Below are 27,970 nucleotides of genomic sequence, written 5' to 3'. Positions count from 1 at the left end.
ACCGGCAACAAAATGCATAGAGTCGCTGCTGCATGGTTTATCAAAACATTTTAATTTCTTGAACAACAATACAGTATGTCACAGAGAAATCACAGAGGAATTAAGACAGGTCTGGCTCAGGTTTTCTTCTAAGTGACTTCTTTTGGAAACAGTGAGTGCAGCATAAATCAAACAAGTGAAAATAGAAGTGGGTTGGGGGAAAAGAAGAGCTTCGTTACATCCTCCAAATAGTACTAACGAGGACAAGACACCAGGAACCTCGACGCCAATAAAAAGTCACATCCCTAAGAGTCTCTGCAAAAGTGTCAAGAGTTAACAACTACAGCTAATGCTTATCATAAAACCACTAATGCCACACGAGATTATGCATTTCATACAATGGAAGAAAGGTACAAAAGAAAAGAAAAAATCTTGTATTGTTCTCTTAGTTACAGTACAAAGACATCATTCCATTTCTAGTAAACTGTGTTGAAATGGTTCTAAGCACCAGATGGTTGAATTGAGCTGAATCTTATGTCCATACATCGATATATGCTGCTTGATGAGGGGGCACCAAGGCAAGTAGGGGTCTAGCACCATGAATATTAAACTGCCCCCCTGATTGCACATCCCCTATCCACACACTATGACCATACTACACTTTTAAAATACCTTGTAGCCCCTTATCAAGTGTGAAGTATCCTTTGATATGCAATAAATATATAAGCAAACCACCATTTACAGTATAAATAATGTCACCATTTACAATTTATCATTTTCTCCATTATCCCAAAAAAAAGAAGAGAAAAACAAACAGAATAACTGACAACAAAAAAGAGGTATAAAAGTTGGGATGCATTTTCCCATTGCAGTAATTTAAACTAGAAGGAAACGGGATACTTTCAGCGTGTATTTAGAATATACCAACGACAACGAAGGAAAACTGAAACAAATGACAGCAACAAAAGGCTTTTTTTTTTTTTTTGATTGAGAACAAAATTACACATGTTCTAATAAACCTGAAGCAGATACAGTATGTACAGAAAATGGTGTGCACAGACCGGTGAGACCAGAGCTGAGCCCTGAAGCTTGCCATTCGTGGGCAAGTCATTATAACCGTTTTTACGCCAGTGATACCACGCCTCCATTTCAATATAATAGTTCCAGTTCCGTGAGGAAATCAATCATCCTACACTTAGGTGTTTGCAAAAATACTGACCCCTTGAGAGCACGTACAAACACTGCCAGATAGCACCAGCAAATTGAGTTTCTTGTGGAAACCGTTTTGCTTAAATATCTCTGAAGGATTGCTGATGTTGCCTTTACATTTTATTTTCAGAAAACAAGTAGTGTTTTATCTTGAAGTCATAATGAGCCGCACTATTTTGATATTTGTAAGCTGGTTTTGACAGGGATGTCCTGGGCATGGCCCATTTTTAATAACACAGAGTAAGTATGCTAACGTTAGCTTAGCATGTCAGCAAACTGCGACGCATAAAAACATCGTCAGCAGGGGGAGGTTTGTTGAAGACAGCAAGTGAATATGTTAGGTCATATCTTGAGAAACAAATGATGAAACCATACAAGTTTTAGGTAACATGTTTTCAGAACACCGTAGTATCTTTTGGCTAGCTGACCCATGTTGGAGATTTGCATTGAAGTCGCTCAGTGGAAACGCAAGTCGGGTCAAAAAAATCTGTCACAGACAAAACAAACTGACCGGACAAACTGCAATATTGAGTTGGAACTCATGGTATCAACAAATGCCTAATCTTATTAAGCATTAAAAAAAAAAAATCTTAATCTAGAGTTTACCAACAGGAGACTGTCACATTTCTTTGTAAGACAAGTGTGACGTTGTTTTTACTATTCACTTTAGTCGTCAAAGTTAGAAAAAGATTAACATTTCCCAGCAACAGATGTAATTTAGTGTGGAGAATCTTCCTTTGGTCAAAATCTTTGAATTTGTTAACCACCAGGTCTAATTTGGCATCGTCTGCATCTCATTGAGCTGATGCTAGAGGAAAAAATCTGCATCTATTTTCCTGAATTGACACTGATGGCGTGGCAATAATTCTGAAGTCAGAAATTTTAGATCAAAAGAGAGCAATGAATTATCGTTAATTAAATAATTACATCGGTGCAGTTCTAGCCTTTGGCAGTGTGTGGAGCTGAATTGCACTAGGACGGAGACGCAGGATCTGCTCATCTGTTTGGCATCACTGGTTTTTGCATTAGAAGACTATGATTATTTATATCTTTGCACATGCTATTTTATGTTGCATTTCACTGACGTAAACATCAGTGTTCAGTAGCCACCCCTCCTCCCGCCCTTTGTCTCTGTCTATGCACACCACTGTGTCTCTCATAAGTTCATTCACAATTTACAATTCTTTATTTTCTCTGTTACCTACAAACAATAAGATTTCAACAAAAGAGGTATAAAACCGGGACTCTTAAATTCCCCATTCCAAAAGTAAAAATGACAACTGTACGTCGGTTTTCTCTGCATGTTTTGTACAAATCACGTTAACCATCATCTTTGCTAGACTTGTTAAAAAGCGGACACAATAAAAAGTTACTTTTTTTTTTCCCCTCCTCAACACAGTCGATTTCCAACTAAGAATGAAACCATATTAGTCCTCCAGTAAACCCGTATTTTAGAGAAACTGAGAAAAAAATTTAAATTTGAGCCAGTACTTATGTAAAAACCTAATTTGTGTGTGTTTTATAAGCTAATTACCTCTAAATACAGTTCACAAGGCCAATGTGGTGTACTTCTAGGCTGGTAACACTTTGTTAAGTATCTAATGAGAATAAATAGGATTGGTATAGCACCTCAAAGAGTTTACAGACAAGAATTACAAATATCAGTTTACCTGAATACCGGAACAAAACCATTAAAAAAAAAACAAAACAAAAAAACAGAAACCAAGACCATGCCGAACATGACAATCAGCTACTTCCCCTGCTGGTACAATAGAATCACAGCAAATTCATGGACACATAGAATAACTAGATTGGTGTACAAAAGTTCTACTGAATTTGCATAAAAGTACCTGAATCATTACACAGAACCGGCTACTAGACGCTTTTGAATCACAGCAGTGTCCGTTGAACATACATAACCTGATTTTCAGTGGTATCAGTGCTCACATTGTGTTTTTTTTTTTTGTTTGCTTTTTTTTTTTTTTTTTAAACTTATATTAAATGCTTTTTGAGAGAAGAACCAGTCTAGTCATTCTATTTCAAAACACACGTCCAATCTGCAGCTGGTATGGGGAAGACGGTGAACTCGAGATGGATTGGCTGAGTATCCATACCTTGTTGTGTAATGTAAACAATACTGAGTAAACGTGATTGGCTGATTGAGAGAGCGTTCGCTGAAGCTGGCCACCTTGGAGACAACTTTTGTGCTGCCGTTAGAGTTTTGGTTATGGCTGAGAGACGTGCGACGCGGAGGAGGCCTCACTTTGACGGAGGTGGAGGGGTCTGAGTGGGGGAGAACAGAGGACAGACTAGAGGTCAGAAGGAAGAACCGAGACAAGAAACTGTTCTGCATGAATTGTATTTCAAACTGCCGTGGTACACATTTGTTTGTTGAGCATTAGTAGGTTTCACAGCTGGTTCATAATGCAGAATACAGCAGTTAAAAAAAAAAAAGAAAAAAAAAAAGAAGTAGTTTGATCCACTGCTGATTGAGTAAGTCAGTTAATTTTAATGAAATTCCGAGACTCTGTTTCACTTTATGTGGAGAAAGGTGCCACATCAAGCAACGACTCAGACAAAGGATGTCGCTCTAAAGCTGCACAAATGATTTGCATGTCGTCAAATGAAGTCAGCCTGTGATTTCCAAGTAAAACATGACCTGATGGAGGTCATCAGTAACATGTATTTAAAGTCGATTACCAGGTTTACACATATCTCAGAACTAATTTTAACCAAATTCTCTCTACAGAAGCTTAGTGAATCCTTTAGCTTTCTTATTTAGCTTGCTTCTTGGTGATGTCAAATTTCAGCTCTTTCTACTGACTTTTCTCCCTGACCGAGTTCTGACGACTAGCTAAAACACTGCGCTGCTTTGATGCGAGTCTTTACACACTCCTCCGTTACTTGGACAGTGTGTTTTGGAAGACCCACTTACGGTTTATTCTTGTAGTTATTGTGGCCACAGCTGCCTACAGATTGTTAATAAGCTCTTCCACTGTCTATAGCCGCTTATCCTTGAACGGTAGATGCCTACCTCCAATGACCATTGGGTAAGAGGCACATTCCTTAATATTTACTCAAAGTATTGAGAAGAAGACATTGCTGCTTCATGAATTTAATTTGTGTCTTCTTCAGGAATAGATAACTTGCATTGATGATACGTTTTGGGTCAACGTCCTGGCGAAGAGGCCAAACCTGTCCTTATTTTTCTGGCTGAGGAAAGAACGTTCTCAAACGTATCACGGTATGCACACACTGGGCCCTCAATGCATACAAATCTGTATTCACCCTTATCGGGAAAATGGAAGGGACTGAAATATTTTAGTTTCGGCTTCTGTCCTTATCAACAGAGATGGTGCGTTCCTCTTCTTACAAGCACAGCGGGTCAAGCTGATGGCAAAAAGGTCAATTTGATCTCCACTAATCACAGCCCTCACTCCCCGGTATTTTCTGATTCCTTTATAGAAACCAACAGATAATAAGACAGGCTGGTACATGAGTCTTTTTAACCAGAGGGAGCTCGCAGGCTCTTCAAGATTGCACTTCATTACAGGGTAGGCTGTTACCAGTGGTCATCTTGGTGTCTGCAGTCCCAACTGCCTTTGAGTCATTAACAAGCTCATTTTTGTCTCAGACTTAATTAGAAAGGTCTTCGGTCTTATCTGAGGTGGAGGAAAGCTTTGATGAGAAGAATTATGTGGGATTTAAAAATGTAGGAGACGAGTAGAAACCAAGAGAATTTGTAACTAATCAGTGAATGGATGGATAGAAAATATAACGCAAATTCTTTTTGCTTTTTTAGCTACGAAGGAATATTTTTATCTGGATTTTTAAAAATCCTGTTTCTCACTTTTAGCAGTGTGCCTAGTTGCAACAATATATTTATGTAACCGCTAATAAATTTCCTTGGAGTTTACTACAAAGTGGCAAAATGAAAATCATCGTGCCGCCTCTTGAGATTTGACCCAGTCACTACGGCACCACTGTGGACAATTAGCTTGAACTGGCGCTTTATGAAAGTTTGATGATCATGGCATCGCTGTAAGCTGAGACTGTTTCAGGCTTGTATTCAATACTTTCATTATGGATCTTGAGACATGGCAAGAAACAATGGGAGAGAGATAGGAAAGTGACATAGAACAAGACTCCAGTTGGACATTGAAGCTGTTAGTTGGCCAAAGAAAACACTGAGCTGAAAGATCACACTGGAGATTTTGCGTAGCGCTGCTGCCAAAACAGAAGACGAGTAAATGAGAGTTGTGTTTATATTTGAAGTTTACAGGCGGGTCAGAATTTACCCAGAACTCGTAGCTGCAGTTAAGGAAGAAACTCTGACAATATGCAAATGTTTAGAACAACATTGCTCCAAAGTGGCCCTATATCCATTTGCCAACATTTTTTGTCAGTCGCAATTAAATTTATAAATGACCACAGAAATGTATTGAAATCATGACACTGATACTTTCCTGCGATTGTATCAATGTCACGAGGAATTCCGTTATTTCCTTTTTTTCTTACAAGTTATACTGACCAGCATGAAACTGTCGTAGATCTTCATCAGCTCCTCCATCCGATACTGTTCCAGCACCACCACCCCCGCCAGAGAGGAGCTCTTAGCTCGAGCGCAGTCCTCACAGTGCACCACGTAGGTCTTCTTAGTGCAGTTCTCACTGGTTACTAACAGCAGATTAAACACCTCCACCTACACAGGGATGGGAGTGGCACTCAGGTGTGTGGTTTTTTTTTTAAATATATGTGCACAATATTTAAAGAGTAGTTAATATCTCAGGTGCGAATCTATATTAGTGGTCCCAGATGCTAAAGCTAAAAGCTAGTCAGTGAAGAACCAAGTAAAATGCAGACTTCTACCATAAAAAAAAGAGGCTATTCTGAAATATCCTGGTGGTTTACGTGAATAATAAACCAGCAGGTTTACTGCTGGGAGCAACTAAACAACCAATATTGGTTGGTTGTTTTGCTGCTCCTTCAGCTAATTGCTAGTTCAAAGCCAAAGCAGACTTGTACCGGCTTAGGACTACTTTCTTCTTAGTTGGTAGTGGAGACTATAGTTGATATATTTGTGGTTCAGTATTCTGTAAAGCTATCAGCTCGCCAAACCAGTGCCACCTTAAAACAACTCCAATCTTGAAAACATCATCGCAGTTTGTGCTAATGCTAACTAAAGACTGTCAGTCCGGAAATCTGGGGTAGGAAGGAACGAGCCAACAATGTGTTGAACATGCATTGTCAATTTTTTATTCAAGGTCACCACCTAAAAATGGTCAAATTTCGTAAAACAGTTTTCACTAATAATAATAATTTTATATATATATATATATATATATATATATATATATATATATATATATATATATATATATATATATATATATATATATATATATATATATATATATATATTTTACATAGTTTATTTTTTTATCAGATCGGAAACATGGGACATGCTATAGTTTCAGATCAACCTTTCTGGCATGATCATTATAGACTTTAGTCAGTGCCTTTATTTTTTGTGTTATTCTTTTGCATTGGGTCATTGTTTTCCCAGTCCTTTTGCGTTTCCTTACAGCCTTTCTCGAGTTTTATGTTTAGTTAGTGTCATTCCTGAGCCAAACTCCTCAGTTCACCCCCCCTCACTGCGTACTTTCTCCCACAGCTGCAATCTGTTAGCAAGTCCTCCCCTGTTTTGCATTCCAGTGATCAACCTCCCCCGAATTTAAGCTTCACTCTTCAGCTAAACCCTTGCCATCCTTCATTCATTGCCACTGGTTGTTGCCATTCCCTTGCATGACTAGCCTTCTTTACATCACTTTCCTCCTATGTTTGCTGGAAGTGCTTCATTAATTATACTTCCATGTATCATGATTTTTTTGAATTAGGGCTTTGTTAGTTCTAATAACTTGACAGTTTCACACAGGAACCTACCCTATGCAAATAACTACAGAGTAGTTTGAGTTGTCTAATGCAAACATGATGACAAGGTTTGAACGCTCATTAAAAAGCATTTGCATCAATCCAAAGACATTTTTGAGATTAGAATTGTTTTAGGACTGTTGGTTATGGACAGTCAGCCTCCAAGACAAAAAAAAAAATATGAATTTATACAAACCGAAGATGCAAAGAAAGTTCCACACCATAGTGTAAGACTTAGATTACTTTTTTAGAAGAACATCACTCCAAAAACCTTGAGCTATCCCTTTACAAGAAGCAACTACGACAGGGACTCACATCACACTCGTTGCAGTAGTAGGCGGGCTCATCCTTCACGCGGCTCTGGTAAAAGATTTTCTTTCCTGCAGCCACCAGCTGGTCTCTCAGAATCTGGATGTGCTTCATAGACTGCATGAGGCAGTGTCTGAGCAGAAAGAAGCAGTGGACGATGAGGAAACGCTCACCCACCTCCAGACAGATTCACAGCGGCAGACATTTTTACTTGATCATCTTGTAGGTGTCCTTGTCCGTGATCTTGAGGGTACGAGCCACGTTCCACGAAACGTGGATCATGGGCACGATCGACTTCACTTTCTTCACCTCGTTCCACTCGAAGCGCTCCAGAGCGAGCTGATACTGGTAGGCTGTAAAGACAATAAATAAATAAATAAATAAGTTAACCGTTGTGCAGCTGTCAGAAGATGCTAAAAATTAACCGCATCATCAAGTTTAGCAAATTCTTCCTTTAAAAAAAAAAGAACAAATTACCATTGAGCGGTCCCACATTCCAGGCTATGTTGTTGCACCAGCCAACGGCTTGAACCCAGTGAACGGTCCCGGCGTTGATCCACACCAGATCTCCTGGTCTCTGGATGAAGCGGTACACAGGGATGTTGGAGCTGTAGAGATCCTCCAGCACTGGCCACCAGGACCCCGTAAGATAGTCTACTCCGTGTCTGTGGGAAAAAGTCAACAAGACAGAAAATCAGACTTCTGATAGTGTTGCTGCATCTGCTGATTGAATTTTATACTCACTTGTCGCAGAATTTGTTTATGGCGTCCCAGTAGTGTTCGTGTACTGCAAACCACTCACAATCTCCAGGCCCGATATTAATGTTGACGGAGCAGAAGTTGTTGTTCTCTTGATGCCCTGGCGAAAAGCAAAAGCCATTTATTGACTCGGTAATAATATCTAAAATCCAGAAATGCAGCACCTATCGGGCCAATTTTCAATGAATAGCTTCGTAAAGTTCTGACTTGGCGATTTTGATTCAAGCACATTATGACTTCTCTGTAAAGTTTGTGAATACAAACATGCAGCAGGTAATTTTTGTCTAGTTTGCATAGAAAATTAAAAAGTAGTAAACAAGTAAAAGACATGGGAAACAACAGTCAAGCTGTTTCTTTGCATCAATGAAACCCAACTGAAAATGACACATTTTTCTCCTTTACACAGTGGGTTACAGCTGATTAATGTTTTCTTGCTGTCTTTTTGCAAGTTCTGCTCAAAATAAATGCGATATGTGTTCAATTTAATATTTTAAAAAAAAAAAAAAAAAAAAAAAAAAGTCAGCTTTACCTTGTAGGCTGATAAATTATTTATTCATTTGTAAGCTAAAATCGTTTTTTTTCTTGAAGCTTCCTTCATTGTTTGTTCTTTCTATAAATTGATCTGTATCGTTGATACAGACTGAACAGCTGAGTCTTCACACATTCACAACTTCCACACTGAAGAGTTTTGCTTTCAATTTTGTTTGTGGAGTTATACAGTAAATCGGACTCACTGATCAATGTTTTGAGTTTCCAATCACCAGTTAGAGCCGGTCAAGCATTCAAAGTCCCAGTCAATCAGTGAATGTCTTGATTCGTTAGTTAAAATCAGAAGTGACTTTCAGGTCTGACACACACTGACCGGGAGTTCGGCTGCCGGGAACCTTCATGTACAGCTGCACGGAGTTCATCCCCAGGATGGTGTGACCAACGAGACTGAGCATGTTGTTGCTGGATTCCACTCGCATGAAAGCTGGGAGCTTCAGAAGCTCCTGCAGCTGGGGCTTCCACCTTGGTTTAGAAATGATTTAAATACGTAATCGCGGTTAATAGTTTGATGTTGTTAATAGCACCAATCCACCAGGAGATTGGCTGGATTTGAAACATCTTCCTCACCTTTTAGGGTCAGAGAGATCAATGTTGGTCCCGAATTTAATGATCTTTCCCACTGTTTTCTGCTCCGGGCTGTGGGGAAATGGGGAAATCTGAGATGACTGTTGTTTACTCAGCTGAGCAGGGATTTCTTTATACAGACAGAGCAGAACTGTTTGCTTACCTGGGAGTGCTGGGGGAATTAGCCAACTGGGCTTTACTAGAAGAAGTGCAGTTGGCTTTATTTGTCACTGAAGTGGGACTGACTTTACTATTGGGTAAAGTCAGGGCAGCTTTTGTGGTCGCTAATGTGTCTGATGTCTTATCTTCCTCCTCCTCCTCCTCATTCTCACTTTCTTTCTCCTCCTTTAAAACATCAACAAAAAACGACTTAGAGATTAGGGAAGGATTTCACAAATAGCTTGAAAATGTTTGTTTTGCGGAGGAACAACGTTTCTAACTAAATCAGGGTCAGAATTTCTTATTCCTATGTTAAATTAAACAAACAGCATTTTCTGTCTTTGTGTAGAGACAGAAAATCAGCCTGCAAAAAAAAAAAAAATTACAGAAAAGCAACCAATTGATTCACATTCAGTCACGAAGTCCAAAACTTATTTGATCGTCTAAAAACCCAGCAGAACTGGGGCTTCCTCAGTTTGGTTATGTGCTTAAGTGACACACAGATTTCATTCATTCTTACATTCTCCTCATTCTGTATATCATGGGCTACGATCAACTTTCCTTCCCTCTAAACTCCCGTTCTCCATGGATAACACCAACGAGTTATTAAAAGTACAACTCCTGGTCTCTTTGTAGAGGTAAGCAAGGTTGGAATGGGCTAAAAGACCATCACCAAGAATCTTGGTGTGAAGGCAAAACTTGCAGTGGCAAAATGTTAAATGATCAATCAGCCTCAGCCAGGAGCTCATGCAAGGGTAAGAGACAAGCTCACAACTACACGGCAGGAGCCTGTTAAAGGTCCGAAGGCAATTGGGACCAGTCTGCAAGGAAACCATTGGCCACACCATATAGCAATTTAAATCGTGCTCCCCTCTCCTACAGAGGGCACATGTCCATTTTGGCTTTTTAAGTGAAAATTTAGACTTCGAAAGATTGACATTTTGGTTCAGAAGAGACCAAAATTAAGCTCTCTGGTGTCAGCGTGGGTTATATCTTTGGAAGGACAGAAATGACATATATAACAAAAGAGGAAAATCTCCTTCTGCCTTGTTTATCATATGCTTAGGAAGACTTGTCGCAAGTGTTGCCACACTCTCAGAAAGACAAGGACTGGCTTTAAAGATCAAGAAAACTCACTGGTAACTTTTTAAACTCCTACATGCTCAGCACAGTTGCTGAGCATGTTTTTTCTAACTGTATTGAAATAACAGCTTAATACTACAGAAGACAACATCTACCTCCAGGCTCTCTTGGAAACTGGAGGCCTGGTACTGGGCATATTTGGCAATGGTGGTGTGCGATCGACTGCTTTCACAGGGCCAGGTTTGTGCAGAGCCGTTTAGGTTCCAGTTCTCATCAGCAGGCTGTTGAACCTGAGTTCTCACTTCCACGGCGTGGTCTGAATTGGCCTCCACCAGCGACTTGGTGGAGAACAGACCAAGATCTTACAGAAAACAAATAGGGGGAAAAAAAAAACATGGTTAATTCATTCAAGCCATAGTAATCCTCAAATTACTGAGTTTTAAGCCTGCAGTATATCCCATCAATCTGTACTTGTTGAAATACAACTTAAAAAGAATGGAATGCACCAGAGCATGAGCTGAAACCTACTAAGGCGGAGGGAGCCGGCCAAGCCTCGGATGACCGTTACAGCATTTTTGGAATCTGTGCAGAACTGAAGCAGAACTGGAGAGAAGGCATCCCTCTTGCTCTCCAACTGCAGAAGCAAAAGAGTACAACTATAAATGCTGGAACCCACACATGTAAACAATTAAAAGTGTGTTTTTGTGCATCATGACATGTTTCCAACCTGGTTATTTTTTAGACCTAGCCGGGACACTTTTGTACCTCATCACAGCTAGAAAGTGCAGTGCTAAAACAATATGTGTGATTCCTAAACCTGACCAAAGAATGAGTCAACTCAAAATCCAACACCGAGTGACAGAAAGCATGAAACGAAAAAGCATAGCTATTCCAAGGCTGTGTTTAACTCAAACAACATGCTTGTGGGTCCTACATTTTTCCTTCAATTTATGGAGTCGTAAGAAGACAATGCCACAAGGATAATAATTACTGAGCACTCACATAGATGCTTGGTGTGGGTGGGTTGAGCTTTTCCCGTGGAATGGGGGTGTCAATGGCAATTTTGGGTTTGACACAGAACGAGGGAAGCAGGAACGACTCCTTGAATTTCCCCTTCACTCTATCTCCTCTAAAGTAAGCACAGTAGAACATCAGATATCCACAAACGACAGCGATGGGAAATTGTCAACAGCACATTTAGATCTTCGTGAAACCACTCACCTGCATGCTCTGACCACTTCAGCTGCTGTGTTGTCGATGCTCAGCTTCGACATTGGGATCCTGGGTTCCTCCAGCTCCGATATGTTAAATGTTTGTCTCCCGGCGCTGTCCATTTTAGTCAGCACAACCTTCAGCTCCTTGGACAAGCCCATGGACAATGCTTTCAGTTTCAAGGGATCCGCTGGACCTTTGGAGCAGGGAGACTTGCTTGCTGGTGTGATAGCACCTGACTGACCTGATGCTTTGATTCTTGCAGCTGAGGTTCCTGTGTTTGAGGTGTTGGTGTCTGGGGTTATCTTCTTTCCTAACATACCGACCTCCACCTTCACATCAGCATCCCCAGTGTCCAGTTTGACTCTCTTGATGTCTTTACCATATGGCGTTTGATTTTCCTGAGGAATCTGGCCCTTCATGCTGTCTGCAAGAGGTCTTGTGGAGCTTTTGGAGATGATGGACACAGAGGATGAAATACCCCTCTTGTGAGCATCCTTTGAAGGATTGGCTTTAGTTTTGCACTTTTTATCTTTTTTATTGACCTTTCTCTTTATGATGTCCTCTCTTCTGCCATCCCTATGCTTTCTCTTCCTTTTTGTAGCAGTCCGCTTGGATTCTTTCCTGTTTTCTCTCCCGTCCTTGGTGGAGACGGTAATGACACCAGTGAAAGAGGCAGTATGAGTTGTGGTCACTCTCAGTTCCGCACTCAGCGATCCCTCCAGACGTGAGGAATCCGTTCGCTCCAGAAGGTTCTCTTTATTCTTTCCCACCCCGTTATCGTCTGAACAACTCTCAGTTTCTTCCTGATTCTCCTGCGCCTTGGGATGAGGGACTGAATCTTTTCGAAATGGCAGACTTTGGGATTTAAAAAGTGAGCCTGAGGTAGAATCAGGAGGTGACTGACTATTAGGCTCTGAGAAGGCTGTGGGAGATGATTTATGGCAAAGATCCTCATTCTCATCACGGTGAATATGGGGCGCCACTGTGAGAGATGATGAATGCTTTACTCCTCTTGAAGTGGCCCCACCAAAAGGACCCCCGCGACATGATGCTCTCTGGCCTTCAAGGAAGGTGGCCAGGCTCTTGAAGACATCATCCAAACCTGCTTTATGTTGATTGAGGGCATTAAGGAGCAAGCCCGTTGCTTTCCTACTTGGATTCTCCTGCTCTTCTTTGTCTTCCTCAATATCTTCTTTGATTGCACAAGGTGGCTCGCAGAACTCAGTAGGGCTGTTGAGAGAGTAACCATCCGATTCGCCAGTGCTTTCACTATCTGCAGGGAGAGGAGATAAGCACTGAGTGGGACTGGGCTGGAGAACCGGTCTACTGATTACACCCTTTTTCAGCTCTTCCTCATCTTCTTCGAAATCTGAAACGGGGGAGCCCTGCCAGCTGAGCACAGGAGGAGTGTTTGCATGGTTGTCTCCCGAGTCACTGAGATTTCCCAGCACAGCCTCAGGCTGAAGGTCTGGCGCATTGAGAACTCCCACCTTCTTCTCGTCTTTGCCATGGACCACCTGGTCTGAGCCAGCCGAGCACGTGGTACCGAGAGGTGCTGAGGCTTTATGGAAGATTGAAAGGAATATTTTACCAGAGTTGACATTTGTTCCATCTCCTGAATGCGATGTAACATTGCTGCTCTGATGGAGACTTTTAGAGTTGGCTATAGATTCTATGGGGTGTTCATTTACTGGTAGTTCTGTGGGAAAGCTGCTCCCTTTAGGGATTTGCTTGGACTCTGAATTTGGGGACTGGGAAGTCAAGTTAGCATTGGAGGTGGTTGGCTTGTCCAATGTTCTTTTGACCTGTTCACCTCTTTTATGGGTTTTGTGTCTTCGGAGTGACTGGCTTTGATTAATTCCTGACAAAGATGGCGTCTCCATTTCGTCCAGTTTGGCCTCTTGTGGACAGGGGAAAGCATTGACGGAAGAAAGCTTTTCCTTCTTCATTTTTTTTAATTTCAAGCGCAATTTTCTGTCTTTCTTAATTGCTTTATCTCTCTTCCTATTCCTTTCATCTACGCTTTTCTCTTCTTTTTTCTTCCTTCTTTTCCTTTCCTCGTTATTTTCATTTGCAAAATCACCCATTTTCAGTTTTTTAATGAGCTTATCCTTCCGTTTGATCTCAGTTTTTCTGAGCTCCTCCATCCCCTTCTCGGGCTTGCTTGTCCTCGGCCTGGCAACAGGAGATTGTCGTGAACAGACTGAGGTTTTCCTGTGTTTGGGGTCTGAAAACCTGGATCTTAAGCCAGAATCAGACGTATGGCATGTGGCTGTCAGGCTAGGTCTGTGGACGTGACCGGGGCCTGCTAGAGACTTCTGCTGTTCACTGAGAGTTGGAAGGCGTGGGTGAATGTCTGCTGAATCTCTCCTGCAACTGGACACGGCGAATGAGGAGGGACTGGAGGGAACTCCAGGACTGCTGGAAGTGGAACGACCATCTTTAGGACTGCAGAGAGGGGTCGAACTGGGGGAAAACTCTGCAGCAGAATTTTTGCACAGGGTTGAATCCCTTGAATTGAACCTTGAATGAGACCGCTTCTGTTCCTGGAAATGTAAAAGTTTAGATTCCACGTTAATTATTGAGTAAGTTGGGTGCAACATTCTCAGAACTGTAAGGTGGATTTTAAATGTTTATCTCTTACTGTGCTTTGCTTGTGATGGTGGATCTGCAAGTCCTTTTCCTCCAGGGGGCGTTGTGGTTTGTTGTGCTGTGGAACTTTCTGGTGGCTTGTGTGCCGCTGATGGTGGTAGTGGTGATTTTGCTGGCTGTAAGGCACACGGGTGTGGTCTGCTGGTGAAACTGAGATTTTCCCTTCGACCTTCCCTTTGTTACCATAATACGGTGGTCTGCTGATGAGACTCTGGTTGGGAGGTTCCGAGTCACCAGTGCCATGGCCTCCCGTTCGCGGTTCAGAGGTTTCCTGGAGCATTTCAAAAACGGTACTTGATTTCACTGGCACTAGTTCTAGGTTTAGTTGTTTTTTTTTTTTCTTGGCTGAGCTGGTTTACCTGTTGATGAGATGCTGAGGTCCTGTGTTCAGAGCGATGGCAGGGACCCGCTCTGTCATCTTGGTTGCAACGGTAGTGGCTAGGCGATGATGGGGCATGAGGAGGTGGAGATAAATGCCTCGATCCCACATGAGATGACTGTACAAAGAGACATAATTTCCCCTGTCATACAATACTGGATTTCACCAACAGGGGGTAATGTCTCTCGTAAATAAAGAAACTCATGAATGGGAGACATTAGTCAACAAAAGAAAGTTTGTTCTAATTACTTGATCTGGATCAGAGTCCCTTTTCCTTTTAGCCGGACATCCATTCCTCGAAGATAGATGATGCTGAGGGGGTGGACTGTGATGAGGCAGCTGCTCTCTCCGCTGGTGAAGGGTGGGATGTTTCCAAGGTCCATGCCTGTTGTTGGCCATTCTGCCTGTGAAGCCTCTGTGGTGTTCTGACGCACCCCATCTATCCATAGGGGACTGCAACTCTCTGCTGCCGCGATTCAAGCGAGGATGCCCTTGCTAAGAGAAACAGGGAAAGAACTGTAAACATAAAACATAGGTTTTCCCCAGTCGTCGATGCTCACCAGATTGTTGCTGACATTGTTTTGCCAGTCGACATAGCGTTGTCCAGGACCGGTTGGATAACTGTTACCGCTTTGGTTGGGGAATGAGCGTGAAGAGTTGTGATGCCAGCTCTGGGCCTCAAATTGCTGCTCTTTACCATCCCAAATTCTTTGCGGATGTCTATGGCCCTTTGAGATGCCCTTATCCTGGACATGGTTGACTGTTCTGTTACCCCTAAGAAAAAAACAACCAAACAGAGCTGAAGTCAACAAGTGGCAGATAGTTATTTTACAGTTCTGCTACATAAATGTGAGTTCAAACCAGATGTTGGCATTGCATGTTCAACTGTTGATTCCAAAAAAGGGAAAAAGCTGCCTCATCATTAAGCTTTTGTAAGATACACACCACTCCATTATCATCAATATTCATCAGTGTGTTATTGATGCACAGTTTCACTCACCTGTTATACAGATGACTTGATAGTGAATGGTGTGACTGGTTACGTCCTTCTTGGTATCTGTAGAGTGAAAACACAGAAAATCAATCATCGTATAACACATTAGCTTATTTGAAAGAGGTGAATTTTAGAATTTCCTTTACATTTCTGACATTGACTCTTAAAGCCGTCTATGGTTATGCCTCTCTTAAGACTAATATGACCTTTTACAGCTTTACACCGTATCGATCAAAATACATTGCAGTTGTATTGTGTGGTTCCAAAAACTTGTTTAAAATGTGGGGGGATCCCTTTTACGGTGTAGCACACATTCTGAGAAATGCCCTTCCCCTGTCCTTACTGTGTAGACACTGGACATCCATTCATGCTTTAAAAAGCAGCTGAAGACCTTCCTTTTAAAACAGATCTTTAAATAGGCCACTCCTGCCTTCTGTGTACTCTCTTTCTTTTATTGTGCAAATGTACCAAGTCATTTGCACAAGAAACTAGACCCCAAAAAAACTTGGTAATTCTTTGTGGTTTTGCAATGAATTTACAAGCACATAGACATATTCAACAAATTAAGAGTTCTAGTTTGTTGAATTTGCTTGTCAGATTAAAAGTCTTTAAGTTCAGTTTTTAAAGGTACAGTACCTTAAATTAATGCACCAAAGGATGCTTCCGTTGACACAGTGATCCCACTGAATGTCTTAAAGAAACAACCCATAGCTCTCACTATGTTTGTGGAGCTTCTTTTTACTGATGCAGCAGCCAGTTGACGATGCTACAGTCTCATTCATCAATTCTGTCTTTTGAACATGACGCCAAGTTTATTATCACAGCTTCTGTCGAAATGAGAGATTTTCCTGAATAGGCTCATCAGAGTTTCAGTTAATGTGTCAGCCACATGAAGTGGCACTTATCTAAAATTGGCCTTGACTGCTGGTTCAGGTAAAATGCATTCCATCATCAGCTTCTACTTACTCTAAATTCTTACTTTGGAACTTTTAAAGCAACGGCGACACTGTGACAATGTGGGTTGCTCTTGGCTCTCTTTCAATTAGCACAGCTTTCCAAACCTTGCCTGGGTTTTGCCATGCAATACAAAAGGCAAATCCAAACATTCAATGGTGTCTCCATGTTGACATATTTCTGAGTAAGTAACAGAGGAGGTCATAAACACAGACTAAGAACAGTTAGGCGTTGAATTAAAGATTTAGCTTGGTCTAGCTTGAAGATTTTGCTGAACTTATATTCCTTATATTATATTGATTTCATTTATGGTTCAATTAGTTTAATTTTGATTCCAATATTAAAGGTGTTCTCTGATTTTGAGCTTGATCCCACTCGAAACTGACCCACGACCTCCAGGATTTCCGAGACTTTCAGGCAATCACTGGATTGTTGAAAATGCTGAACACCTAACTTCATTGAAAAGGGAAGCATGAGGCTACTGTGCTTTCAGTACTGGAAACCCCTACTGCTTTCTTCCAATTAGACCTTCAACAAAGTCTTTCAAGCTTTAACTTTTTTTTTTTTTTTTTTTTTCTTAGTATAGCTGGGACTCCTTTTTTTAATCATGACAAGTTTCTCCTTGAGCTTATTCCTCATCATCCTCATCGCTGAATATGATGCCAGGGCTTCCCTTTGATAGCTTGCTAAATATTTTTTTGCATTCCAACTGCACCTGAACACCTCATAATTTCCTCCTCATAATTTCCTAGCAACAAGATGAAGATGAGCGCACTACTTTCTGTCTCTTCACCCTAGCAGCCACAGTAAGCACAGCATATACTGATCTCTATGTGACAGGGACACAACATGGTGGCTTCTGTATTTTTAGGTGTTTTTTTTTTTTTTGAGATCATTGATTGTTTTTTTGCAGCTGCATGACTTATTCTTAGTTTAAGCAGGTGAGTGACCCCCACTAACATTGTGAAAAACATTACAGAGAATGATGCTTTGGAAGTGTTACGCATGCTCAAATAAAGTCAGGAAATTGTCGGGCACTATTATACATAATGTTTTGCTCTTATTCTTGAGGGATTATGAAAGTTATGGTGTGGTCTTTATCAAAAACAATTTCAAACATACAGGAGACAAGTATTTTTTAAATACAGTAAATGTTTCCACTGTACTCTACCGCTATCATTCAGCTCATGGATCACTGACAAAGTGTCGATAGTAAATACATTCTGAATAAGCGCAACAAGGACACCTTGTTTGGCGATGACATGGTGTGGCAGCTGTGAGGAAACGGTTTGTGCTCGCTTGCATTTTAGCTTTTTCAGACGTTTTGAAATGAGCAGAACCACAGCAACATAATTCAGAAGAGTGGTGTGCGACACCATGGCAATTCACATGTAGTGCACAGAATCTCACTTCTTCACTTGTGAGTGGATGTTATTTCCCGTAGGTTTATCTGCTGAACCCAATCTGTCGCACCTTTAAATACACACATTTGCTAGGTACCTTTCACAGCACTGCAATGCTGCATCTATAAGCTTATTGATTCAAGGACAAAATGTTAAAACATAGCCATTTTGTGCAAGAGTTGTGCAGCTGACCTTTGTGGGTGGCTCCAGGGGCGACCGTTGACAGGCGCCCATTGTCCTCTGTTAGGCCCTCCAGCTGGGTAGGGGTCCCATGTGTTGCGGCCAGAGTAGAGCTCCGCCGGGTGATACATGCAGCCTGCAAGAACAATTTGTTGCCTAATTCAGTCAGAGGTTACTTCAACTTTGCTGTAATACAGACCGCTACAGGAGATCCTTCCTGCCCACAGCGGTCATAATCTGCAACAGGTCTTTTAAGAGCCTTAAGTTAATAAGAGTTACAACAATATTTTATTTTGTTTTGGCATCAACAAAGTGTTTTTAAATTGAACTGAATTGAATCGAGTGATACAGCAGCCTGAACAATTACTAACACTACTGTTAAAGATGTGCAAAAAAAAAACATTTCATTGCAACTAATTTCTTAATTATTTCTGGGTGATGAACTGGACGATCCATTCAAGTTGCACAAAATTGTGTTCAGTTGTCTGGAAACTCGCCTTTATCTACAGTATTTTTAAATAACTGGGACTGTAAAAAAAAAAAAAAAAAAAAGGTAAAATGATCTATTCCTATAAACGGATGACAAAAAAAAACCCCTCTACACTTTGCTGCTAGAGAACTGCAGCAAGATACTACTGCAGTAACATTTATGTTGTTTCCCAGGGGTGTAAATATAACATTTCTGTTAACCGCCGTGCACCAGGCTGAACAAGGAACCGAGTTTACCTCAGCAGAACACACAGTGAGCAGGGAGGCAAAGGAAGTAAATGAAAATCTTCAAAGCTGCAGCAAAGAGTGGCATCTTGGACGTCAACAAATCTCCATTTTAAGACTTGTTATTTGGGAGTGATACTAAGTAAAAAAAAATTTTTTAAAAATCAACAAACAAAACAAAACAGGACCTCTTCTGTCCTGTGTAAGGTTTACGAAACTCTACTGGAAAAGTGTGGAAGACTGAACTTTTACAGCTGGATCTTGTTTGAAACACAACAAATTCAGGAGAAAGTACCTTATTCCTCCTATTCACTATGGAGACGGATCTGTGATACCAAGGCCTTGTTTTTTTTTTTTTTACCAAAGGTCATGGGAACCTTATTGCACCATATAGAGTCACAAATGTTTTGAAATATGAGGACATTTTAAATAAATATCCTTCGATGGCTAGGTTAGTTTTCAGGCCTTTATCATATATAAAAAAACAAAAACAAAAAAACCCCTCAGGGTTAAGCTGCAAATGTTATCTGGATGATCTAGACACATTGTTGAGAGAGAAATGTTTAATTATGTCTCTCAGTGTAAACTCTGACCTTGTGTTTACAGTGAAAAGCTAAATGTTGTCATATTGGCAGGAGAAGAGACAAAGTATCAACAACTGGAGAGTTAAGAATTTTATCGCCAGTGACTCTGCTAAGACTAATTAGTTTCTTATTCCGGTGTTTTCTCACTAAGTAAACATAATAAAGTCTTTTTTTTTTTAAATCCAAGATTATGTAACTGCATTGAAACATTTATTCAATAACTTTTGACACATGGTGCTGCAATGAAAATAAATATTTTTTATTTTTTTTTGCCCTGCATGCATTTTTGAGACAGCTGAAACAAGAACAAATGTTCCGCAGTTACCAGTCTTGGTCGGTGTGTAGCGGTCCCTCCACTTCCCACGTGAGCGCAAGAGACAGTCTGCAAACAAAAACACACACACAAGAGAGAGAATCACTCAGGAAACACCTCCTCAGGGCCCGTCATGCACATTTTAAAAGACACAGAACTTAAAGCTTCAAGTCTTATCACGTGTTGCTGTGACCGATGCACACCAATGGGGGATTTTGTTCTTGCGTTTTTTCCGCTGCTCTGTATCTGTGCAGCGGTCATATCATCAGCGAGCAACAGCAGCACTGCTGTGAACTCGGGCTTTCTCTAATCAGTGGCGCCCGGCAGTCACCACAGCTGGTGGCCATTCAGAGAAAAAAAACAAAAACAAGACCCGCTCCATGGCAACCTCACTTTAAGGGCATAGAAAGAAAACGGAGATGCTGAGGGAGACGGCTTATGTTTGGGTCCATCCAGGTCGTTCGGTTTCACTACCTTTAATCAGCTGCTAATTCTGTGGATCTGTACTTCCTGTCTCGCAAACTGACCCATTTCCTGTGACACAGTGAGCTCTTTCGCTGCCTAGAAACCACTAATGTACACACACACACATGCAGTCAGGTGTTAAGACTGGCTGCTGTTTCAGTTTCTGTCCCTTATTTTAATTTCCCCCGTTTTTGCACTTTAAGGAACTCAATATTGTTGTTTAAATGAGACACACAGCTGTGATAAGGCTGCACCTCTGTATGCAGATGCTCCCCCGTGGCTATTTATAGCATACGTGAAGAACGTTTAGCCACTTCCCTCTCGGCGCGTTCAGTTGTACTACATGCTTTCGCTCCACAGGTTTGCTTGTGGTGTGACTGACTGATGCAGCTGCTGCACTGTGTTAACCTTTCTGTGAGCGCTGAATGAAATTACCCAAGCAATAGCCCAACCCGGTTGCCAGAGCAACAAAAGCCAGACGCTTCTTCTTGCCAGTTGCTTCTGGCTTTTTTTTTGGGGTCGATTGCTCGATTCAGATGTGCGTTCAGAAAGAAGGAGAAAACACAATGAGCCAATATTTGCATGCAGAGCTTATTTTGTGAACGTGTAGCAAGACGAGGCCACAAGTACTCTTCCAAAAAAGGCTGTTAGCAAATTGTAGAACTTTTGCACATTTTTATGCACAAGTAGCGTGCAACTACGAAGTGGAAAAGCAATGGTACAATTTTCAACATTTTCGTGCATAAAACTCTAAGTGTTAAATGCACTTGCACTCAGCCAATCTCACTCAAGATTTCAGGCGTATGTCTCCACCCTTTGTCCAATCCTCTTCACTTAGCAACTCAATCTGACTTCAGATAGGATTATGAAGTTTTTAAATCGCATTACAGTCAATTGGATTTAGGTCGGGACTTTGATTGGACCATTCCAACACATTATTCCATTGTCTCCCTGGCTTGATGTTGTGGGTCCAGTTACCTTTCTGGTAATTTGATAACTAGGTCAATAACATTACCCCCCCCCATCAACACTGATCAGATTGTTCATTCTTGTTCGATGGGGGATGATGCTGTCACCACAGTGGGAACAGGGATATGCAGTGTTAACATTTTTTGCATGTCGGTTGAGGCGGACAGCCATGTCTTTGTAGGTTTGCAGGTGAACCATACGATTTCCGCGTGTTTACAACAATGGTCTGGACAGAGTCCTGTGAGACGTTCAAACCTTGCGTGGTGACAGTGTCATGTTGGCCAAATGCTACATCCTCTGGACAATTTTCTTTCTTTATCTTTACATAACATCCCCACTTCACCCTATGAAACCTGTAGTATTAGAGCTGCTTTACCTGTACATACAATGTGGAGCTCAGGGACACTTGGCACCCATCCAACTAGTCAAAGAATGAAGGAATGACACCTAAAATGTCACAACCCAAATGTCACACTCAAGGAGTCCTTTGCGATTGCGACGTTACCCACACTCAGCCTACAACCTGCTGATCAAGAAACCAGCATTTTGATTTGGCCTTTTCTAAACACAGCATCCACGGATCGAAATCACGGCTGCAGGACGGGGCGATTCACTTCAACGTCCAGCTGTCCCGGTCACAAAGACGGTGGCTGTGCACTGAACGCCTGCCATTTTTACTTGCGAAACTGTGTGCGCAGTTTTGCGGCACTCTGAAACAAAGACTCGCAAGCAACTGCGAGGTTGGGACCCGGAGCTGCTTGCCTGCACCCAGCAGCAGACCGACCATCTGTCGCCAGCCCGCCCCGTCGCTGCACGCCGGAACACACGCTTTTATTTGCCGCGCCGTCCGCGGAGCTGTCAGTCGGCAGCCGCAGCTTTAGCTCGACTCCGCACAACAGCGGCTCTGTGCGTCCAATATTAAAGCCATATGCGGCGGGGTTAATTCAAGACATCTGGAATCCAGCCTTCAGGCCAAATGATCTCATGTGCAAAATGGGTGAAGTTGCTGTTGGGTAAACGCTCTCCTTCACGGTGAGGCAACCTTTAGGAAAGAATGTGCAGGACAAACAGTTTCACCCCGTAGGAGTGCGCTGCAGAAACACCTTTTGTTTCATGCAAAAGGCCCGCTCGACCTAGGCTTCCTCCCTCCACTGTTGTCACCAAACACTTACCGGCCGCACTGTTCCTGTTTGCTGAGTGTAAATAGGAAGCATTTATTTGAACTCTAAACATTAGGGTGCTTGCGTGAGGCAGTCCTACCTTACAGCGACCACTGAGAGACAAGACTTTCAGGTCCAAATTTTGCTATCAGGACAGGATTAGAAAGACTCCAGACCAGTGCGGTTTCAGATCCCTTTAAATAGCTGCGAGCTGGTACTGGTAGGGGGAGAGAGAGAGAGAGAGAAAAGAAAAGCACACAATCACAAATAGTAAGAAGCTGTAGGAAATACCATAGACAGTTGGTGCACAGATGTACATTACAGGAAGGTTTTATTGTTTCAAATCAAAGGGAGTCCCTTGGGTACACCTGTAACTGCCTTCCTGTTTTATTCCCATCGAAGTCATCCCAACAACATGTACACTTTAACATATGTGACCCTGCAGGGCAAAGAAAGAAAGAAAGAAAAACAACCTTTGGAGGGCGTCCAGGCATTTTTTCTTTTTTTTACTACCTGCCTTTCCTCCTGATGGCACCACATTTCTGCTTTACTACTCGTTTCAACAAGGCTCCCTCTTTTTATCTTGATACCCAATACCCCCAGCCTCCTGCTTTCTCTTTCTGGCAACGCGAGCGGCTCTGCCTGTGTCTCCACCCTCCCTTCTCTCGGCACGCTGTGCCCCTGTATCCCTGGCAACCGATGATATCATTTAGTCCAGAGCTGGGAGGAAGGCCTCCAGCGAGGAGGGGAGTGTTTGCGTTTGTGTGCGATTTTTGACAGAGAAAGGAGAGGTGGTGTCGGCGGTGGGGGCAGGAGACCGTCTTTGGGGTTTTTAAACTTCAGCTTCAGCTTTTTTTTTTTTTTTTTTTTTTATTCCTCGCATTTGCACAGCAGTACTTATAAGGGATAGGCTGATATGAAAGTGCTTTGCATAAACACAGCACTCTTCCAGAGTATTCCCTCAAAAACACAAAGAAAGATATGTAATATTATCCAATTGCTTTATTTTAAATAGGAAACCCGCAATTATCTGTAGAATGCTTCTAGAATAATCTGTTAGCTCAAGTAGTTACAATGATGGATGCGCCGATCAAGTTTTCCCTCGTCAATACCAATTTGGATTTTCTTTGCGGTCTAACCTGTTGACTCATATTTCCCTTTTCTTCCTAAGCTGCTGTCACACTATTTCCTATCTTGCCATGTGTGCTAGCATTAAAAACAAACCCATACGACATGGGTTATAAAGGCGAATGAAGGAAATTAATAGGACTGTATGGGTCAACAAGTTCCGTCATGCCCATTCTGAACCGGGCATGTACGCGGAGATCAGTGGTGTTGAATTCACAGTATTCTGTTACACCGTGACCCGGTGCATTACTATGTTAAGTATTTCACTTTTTATATTTCCGGATCACCCGGGGACAAGTGGCCAAGTACTGACTACCCACGTTTATCAGACAGTAAGTTTGGGAGGCATTGAGTTTCAGTTTTGTTTTCAAGCATCTGGTGCCTGGAGGTGAGTAAACTATCTGGATAACATAGCATAAAATTAAGTAATTCTGTATTATATTACGGGTCACTGCTGCGACACCTAAGCAGGAGATGCATTGATTCTGTCCATGAGCAGTGAAGTGCACTGCCTGGAATGTGCTACAGGTTTACATTTTGAGGTAGGTGATGTGGGCATCATGTCTTCCAAATGAACGATAGTGTGACATCAGTATAAGGATTCTACCACACAGAGGAGAAAAATGTGTCGCCTCTGTGTGGTTGCCACTGCTCCATTGACAGACCTCTAAAGGTGGGAGTTCTTATATGCAATTTAATGAACAGGAAAGGAAAAATCAGATTTTTCAGTACGTAGCAATCTACGGCACTGCATCTCGTACATGATATTTTGATTTACACTGTAGTGTACTGTAACGTACCGCATGCAGGATGTAAAAATGCTATGAAGCATCCATTTAGTAGAATCGCCAGTTAGAGCTGACCAAGGAAAAATTGCCCGATTCTGATGTCTGGTCGATTGATTTCTGCATCTCTTGTCGCCATACTAGTATCAATCAGATTTGCTTATTGTTGTTTTTATAATATAAAAACACAAACACTTCAGCAAACGCATACCTATCAGTTTCACAGCTGTAGTTTTTAAGCGTTATGTTTTAGTTTTTAAGCGTCTTTATAGTTTCCCAGCGATGCCTGCGTTTGGAAGCCTTCACCAGCAAGTTCAGCAAGAGGGATTGCTGCAAAGTCACCAACTCAATGCAGTCAGCTGGGTGCCCTCATATAGACTTAGTTCTTTGTCCTCAGCTGACATTACGAACTAAATTTAAATGTACTGCATTATATCTAGGCTGGAATTTAAATGTCAATTTTAATTTATCTATGTGACCTACTTCAACTGAATTAGAACTATTTGCTGTTAACTGGCACTCCATTATTACTGAAAGAGCCACGTTTTTCTAAGTTTCCTTGCAAGCAATCAAAAGTACTGGACTCTTATGGAAGCCAGCTGACCAACAGCGACCAGCGACGTGGGGGAGGGGAAGCAATCTACTCTTCATAAAGTTGGAGAAAAACGAGGGGGGTTCCTTTGTGATCTTTGCAACAAATATGATGGGAAATCTTTGTGTTTATGAAATCAGAACTTTTAAAAACCCGAGTCTAGCTTTGATGCCTGTAGCCTGCCCAAGGCAATGACTGATAGGTGAGCAGCAATAATCAAAGAATGTGGAGAGCCAAGTTTTCATTTTTAAGCAGAATGACATCAGAAACACCACAATCATGCATAATCTAACGTAGCTGCAGCAAAACCACTGTCGATGTGCATCTTTTGCAGCGTGTGCATACGTGTTTTATGCTGTGGATCATGCTCCTATACCATAAAAGGGAAGGAAGGTCTGCCACACACACACACACAAACACACCATAGTTGCCTCCGGTGGTTTCTTAACCAACGCAAGAAGAGGACAGGCAGAGATCAGACCGAGCAGAAGCAACAAGGTATACAGACAGGCTGGACGCCGACTGGACCCCCTCCCCACCAACACCAGCAGCGCCACCTCCCCTATAGCCTCACTGACTACATTCACGGTTCCTATCAGACGCAGACATGAGCTGGGCTCAAATGCTCACATAGCGAACGTACAGTACAGTACGAGCCGAATATCAATCACCTAGTTTTTTTTATTTTTTATTTTTTTTTATTTTCTAAAAATAACATCCCTGCTCCGCTTGCATTGCAGACCCCCGCTTCTATCTCCCCCCTTCTCCCTTTTCCAGTTAACAGCAGCTTCTGCCGGCATACGCTCCATAAAGCTCAGCCCCTCCGAGGGGGTGCTGGAATGTACCAAGGCAAGGTCAGAAACACCAGAGAGGGGTTTGTTGCAAGCGTGTGTGCGTGCATGTTGTGTTGTAGTGGCAAAGAATACAAAATGTCCAGCTTTTTAGGGGGGAACAAAGACTGTAAAGCATGCTGGCAGGTGTGACGAAAGACTGTGTGTGCACGTGAGAGAGAGAGAGAGACTGTGTGTGTGTGCGTGCGTGTGTGTGCGTGTGTGTGTGATGCACAGCTGGTCTGCGTGGTGAATGGTAACCTAGAAATGGCTGTTCAGGTGGTTATCAAAGCCGGTAATCAACTGAAGGCATAAATATATATGAAACAGGTTGATTCTGGTGGCAGTCGCCTTACCTTTGACCTCCTGGGTGAGAATGGCAACCATCTAAATGTGACATTTCTGCTGGAAGCAGCAAAATCCGTTTGAAGGTTGTTGGGAGACCTGTGCAACATGAGACACTTTCCTCGTTATTCTAAATTAGGATCTAATCCTTGCTCGTTCTACTTTTGTGAGTTTGTGTTTGTGTTTGCACACAAACACAAACTCGCATTCAACAGCTCGATGTTCCGGTTTGCAAAAAGAAAAGAAAAAAAAATAAAAAATCGAACCACAAGTGTAACCGCAACAGTTTTCCTTCACTACATTCATCATTTCACATTCCTCCTCTCAGTGTGGGTCTGCACGTGAGCGTGTTGGCGTGTTTCTACGTGTGTGTGTGTGTGTGTGTGTAAGCTTCATGCATGAATGTGCAGCAGTCTGCAGACGTACACTGCAGTACAGTCACCGAGAGACAAATCATTGACGGAGCACAACATAAAACCCACCGAACGATCCGAGAACTGAGATGGAAACAATAGAAAAACACACACAGACACACACACACGCTTCTACCCCAACACACAATGCATGCAGTAGATTTCCATTCTCCACCATAAAATAAGCACATCAAGTTCCTCCTCTGCATTCCTCATTTACCTCTCTTGGTTTTTTTTTTTCTGTAGGTTTTATTTTTTTCCTTCAGGGTCTTTGGTCCAGGCAGCCCTTCTCTCCCCTTTTTCCTCCCTTTCTTTCACTCCTCGCCACCTTGTCTCACCCGATCCTCTCCTCTCTGTCTCCTTTCTTTCCCCCCTCGCCTCCTCTTCCTGTTTCCACTCTACTCTGATGCTGGGGCTCTCATAGCAGCACAGACTGATCCACGTGCACAGAGGGATGGTGGGGCGGGCCCACGAGCTGCCAGTCAGAAGGGCCGGAGCCAGTCAGGAGGCCGGGGGCCCCTCTCATCTGTCACAGGAGGAGGGGAGAGGAGCAGACACAGAGCAATAAAGAGGGAGGTTGGAGGGGGTCGGGGGGATCTTTAATTCTCTTCCTGTGTGCCTACGTGCGTCTGTGTACAGTATGAATGTGGATATGAGGGAGCTGGAGCCCAGCCAGTACAGTAGAGGAGATATTTTAAATGCTTTTTATCTTTACATCTGTCACAAATCTATCTTAGATTTTAAATATACGCTGTCGTTTTCTTATTTTTTTGTGATTGTGTGTTGAAGACTGAGACTTTTCCTTTCTTTTTTCTTTTTTTTCAGCAATTGTGTTTTGAAATTCTCATCCATCATGCATTTTATTCCAAATGATGCAAACTTTGTGAAATCTGTGTGCGTGTGTGTGTCTGTGTGTGTGTGTGTGTGTGTGCGCGCGCGCGCGTGTGTGTTACAGAGTAAAAATGGTGACAAGAGGGTTTGCCAGCTCAAATGTCAAGTGACAGGACAACCGGCGGAGGAGGGGCCTCGGTTCTCCCTTCGTGAGGGAGGGTCTAAAGACTTTATAGCACACAATACGAGACCAGCACTCGCTCTTCTGCTCATTTCACCCTTCACTGGCCAATAAAAAGCAGGTAGAGCTCTCAGGGAGCCCTGGAATCACAGCGACAGGTCGAGAAAATGGAGATCTGAAGACGAGCTGGCGAAATGATAGAAGCAAACCGGGGATGGATTTTTATGTGTGTGTGTGTGTGTGTGTGTGTGTGTGTGTGTGTGTGTGTGTGTGTGTGTGTGTATATATATATTATGTTAGGTTAGATTTTTATTATTATTATTATAATAATTATGATTATT

The 27,970-nt window shown here is 42.1% G+C and overlaps 1 protein-coding gene across 3 annotated transcripts; it reads right to left on the bottom strand.

The window, feature by feature from the left end:
• Window positions 1-29: 29 nt before the first annotated feature.
• Window positions 30-27,034, bottom strand: LOC122844321 (lysine-specific demethylase 6B-like). 3 transcript variants are annotated; one of them, XM_044139628.1, is made up of 23 exons: window positions 26,838-27,034; window positions 26,216-26,303; window positions 22,625-22,741; window positions 19,943-19,999; window positions 18,332-18,455; window positions 15,789-15,845; window positions 15,364-15,562; window positions 15,038-15,283; window positions 14,769-14,906; window positions 14,402-14,680; window positions 11,764-14,303; window positions 11,545-11,671; window positions 11,071-11,176; window positions 10,698-10,903; window positions 9,464-9,645; window positions 9,304-9,372; window positions 9,050-9,198; window positions 8,173-8,287; window positions 7,906-8,093; window positions 7,640-7,781; window positions 7,435-7,561; window positions 5,720-5,890; window positions 30-3,471 (listed from the first exon to the last, which is right to left on the bottom strand). In XM_044139628.1, exons 5-23 carry the CDS (start codon window positions 18,448-18,450, stop codon window positions 3,448-3,450), a joined length of 5,184 nt encoding a protein of 1,727 aa, XP_043995563.1. In that variant the 5' UTR covers window positions 18,451-18,455; window positions 19,943-19,999; window positions 22,625-22,741; window positions 26,216-26,303; window positions 26,838-27,034; the 3' UTR covers window positions 30-3,447. The 3 variants fall into 3 exon arrangements, with proteins under 3 accessions (XP_043995563.1, XP_043995562.1, XP_043995564.1); XM_044139627.1 differs by lacking the exon at window positions 26,216-26,303; XM_044139629.1 differs by lacking the exons at window positions 22,625-22,741; window positions 26,216-26,303.
• Window positions 27,035-27,970: the final 936 nt, after the last annotated feature.

This window comes from Gambusia affinis, linkage group LG15 (assembly GCF_019740435.1).
Source record: "Gambusia affinis linkage group LG15, SWU_Gaff_1.0, whole genome shotgun sequence".
Taxonomy (NCBI): Eukaryota; Metazoa; Chordata; class Actinopteri; order Cyprinodontiformes; family Poeciliidae; genus Gambusia; species Gambusia affinis.
The sequence above is the reverse complement of the archived record's forward strand: the minus strand, read 5'-3'. Positions and strand labels throughout refer to the sequence as shown.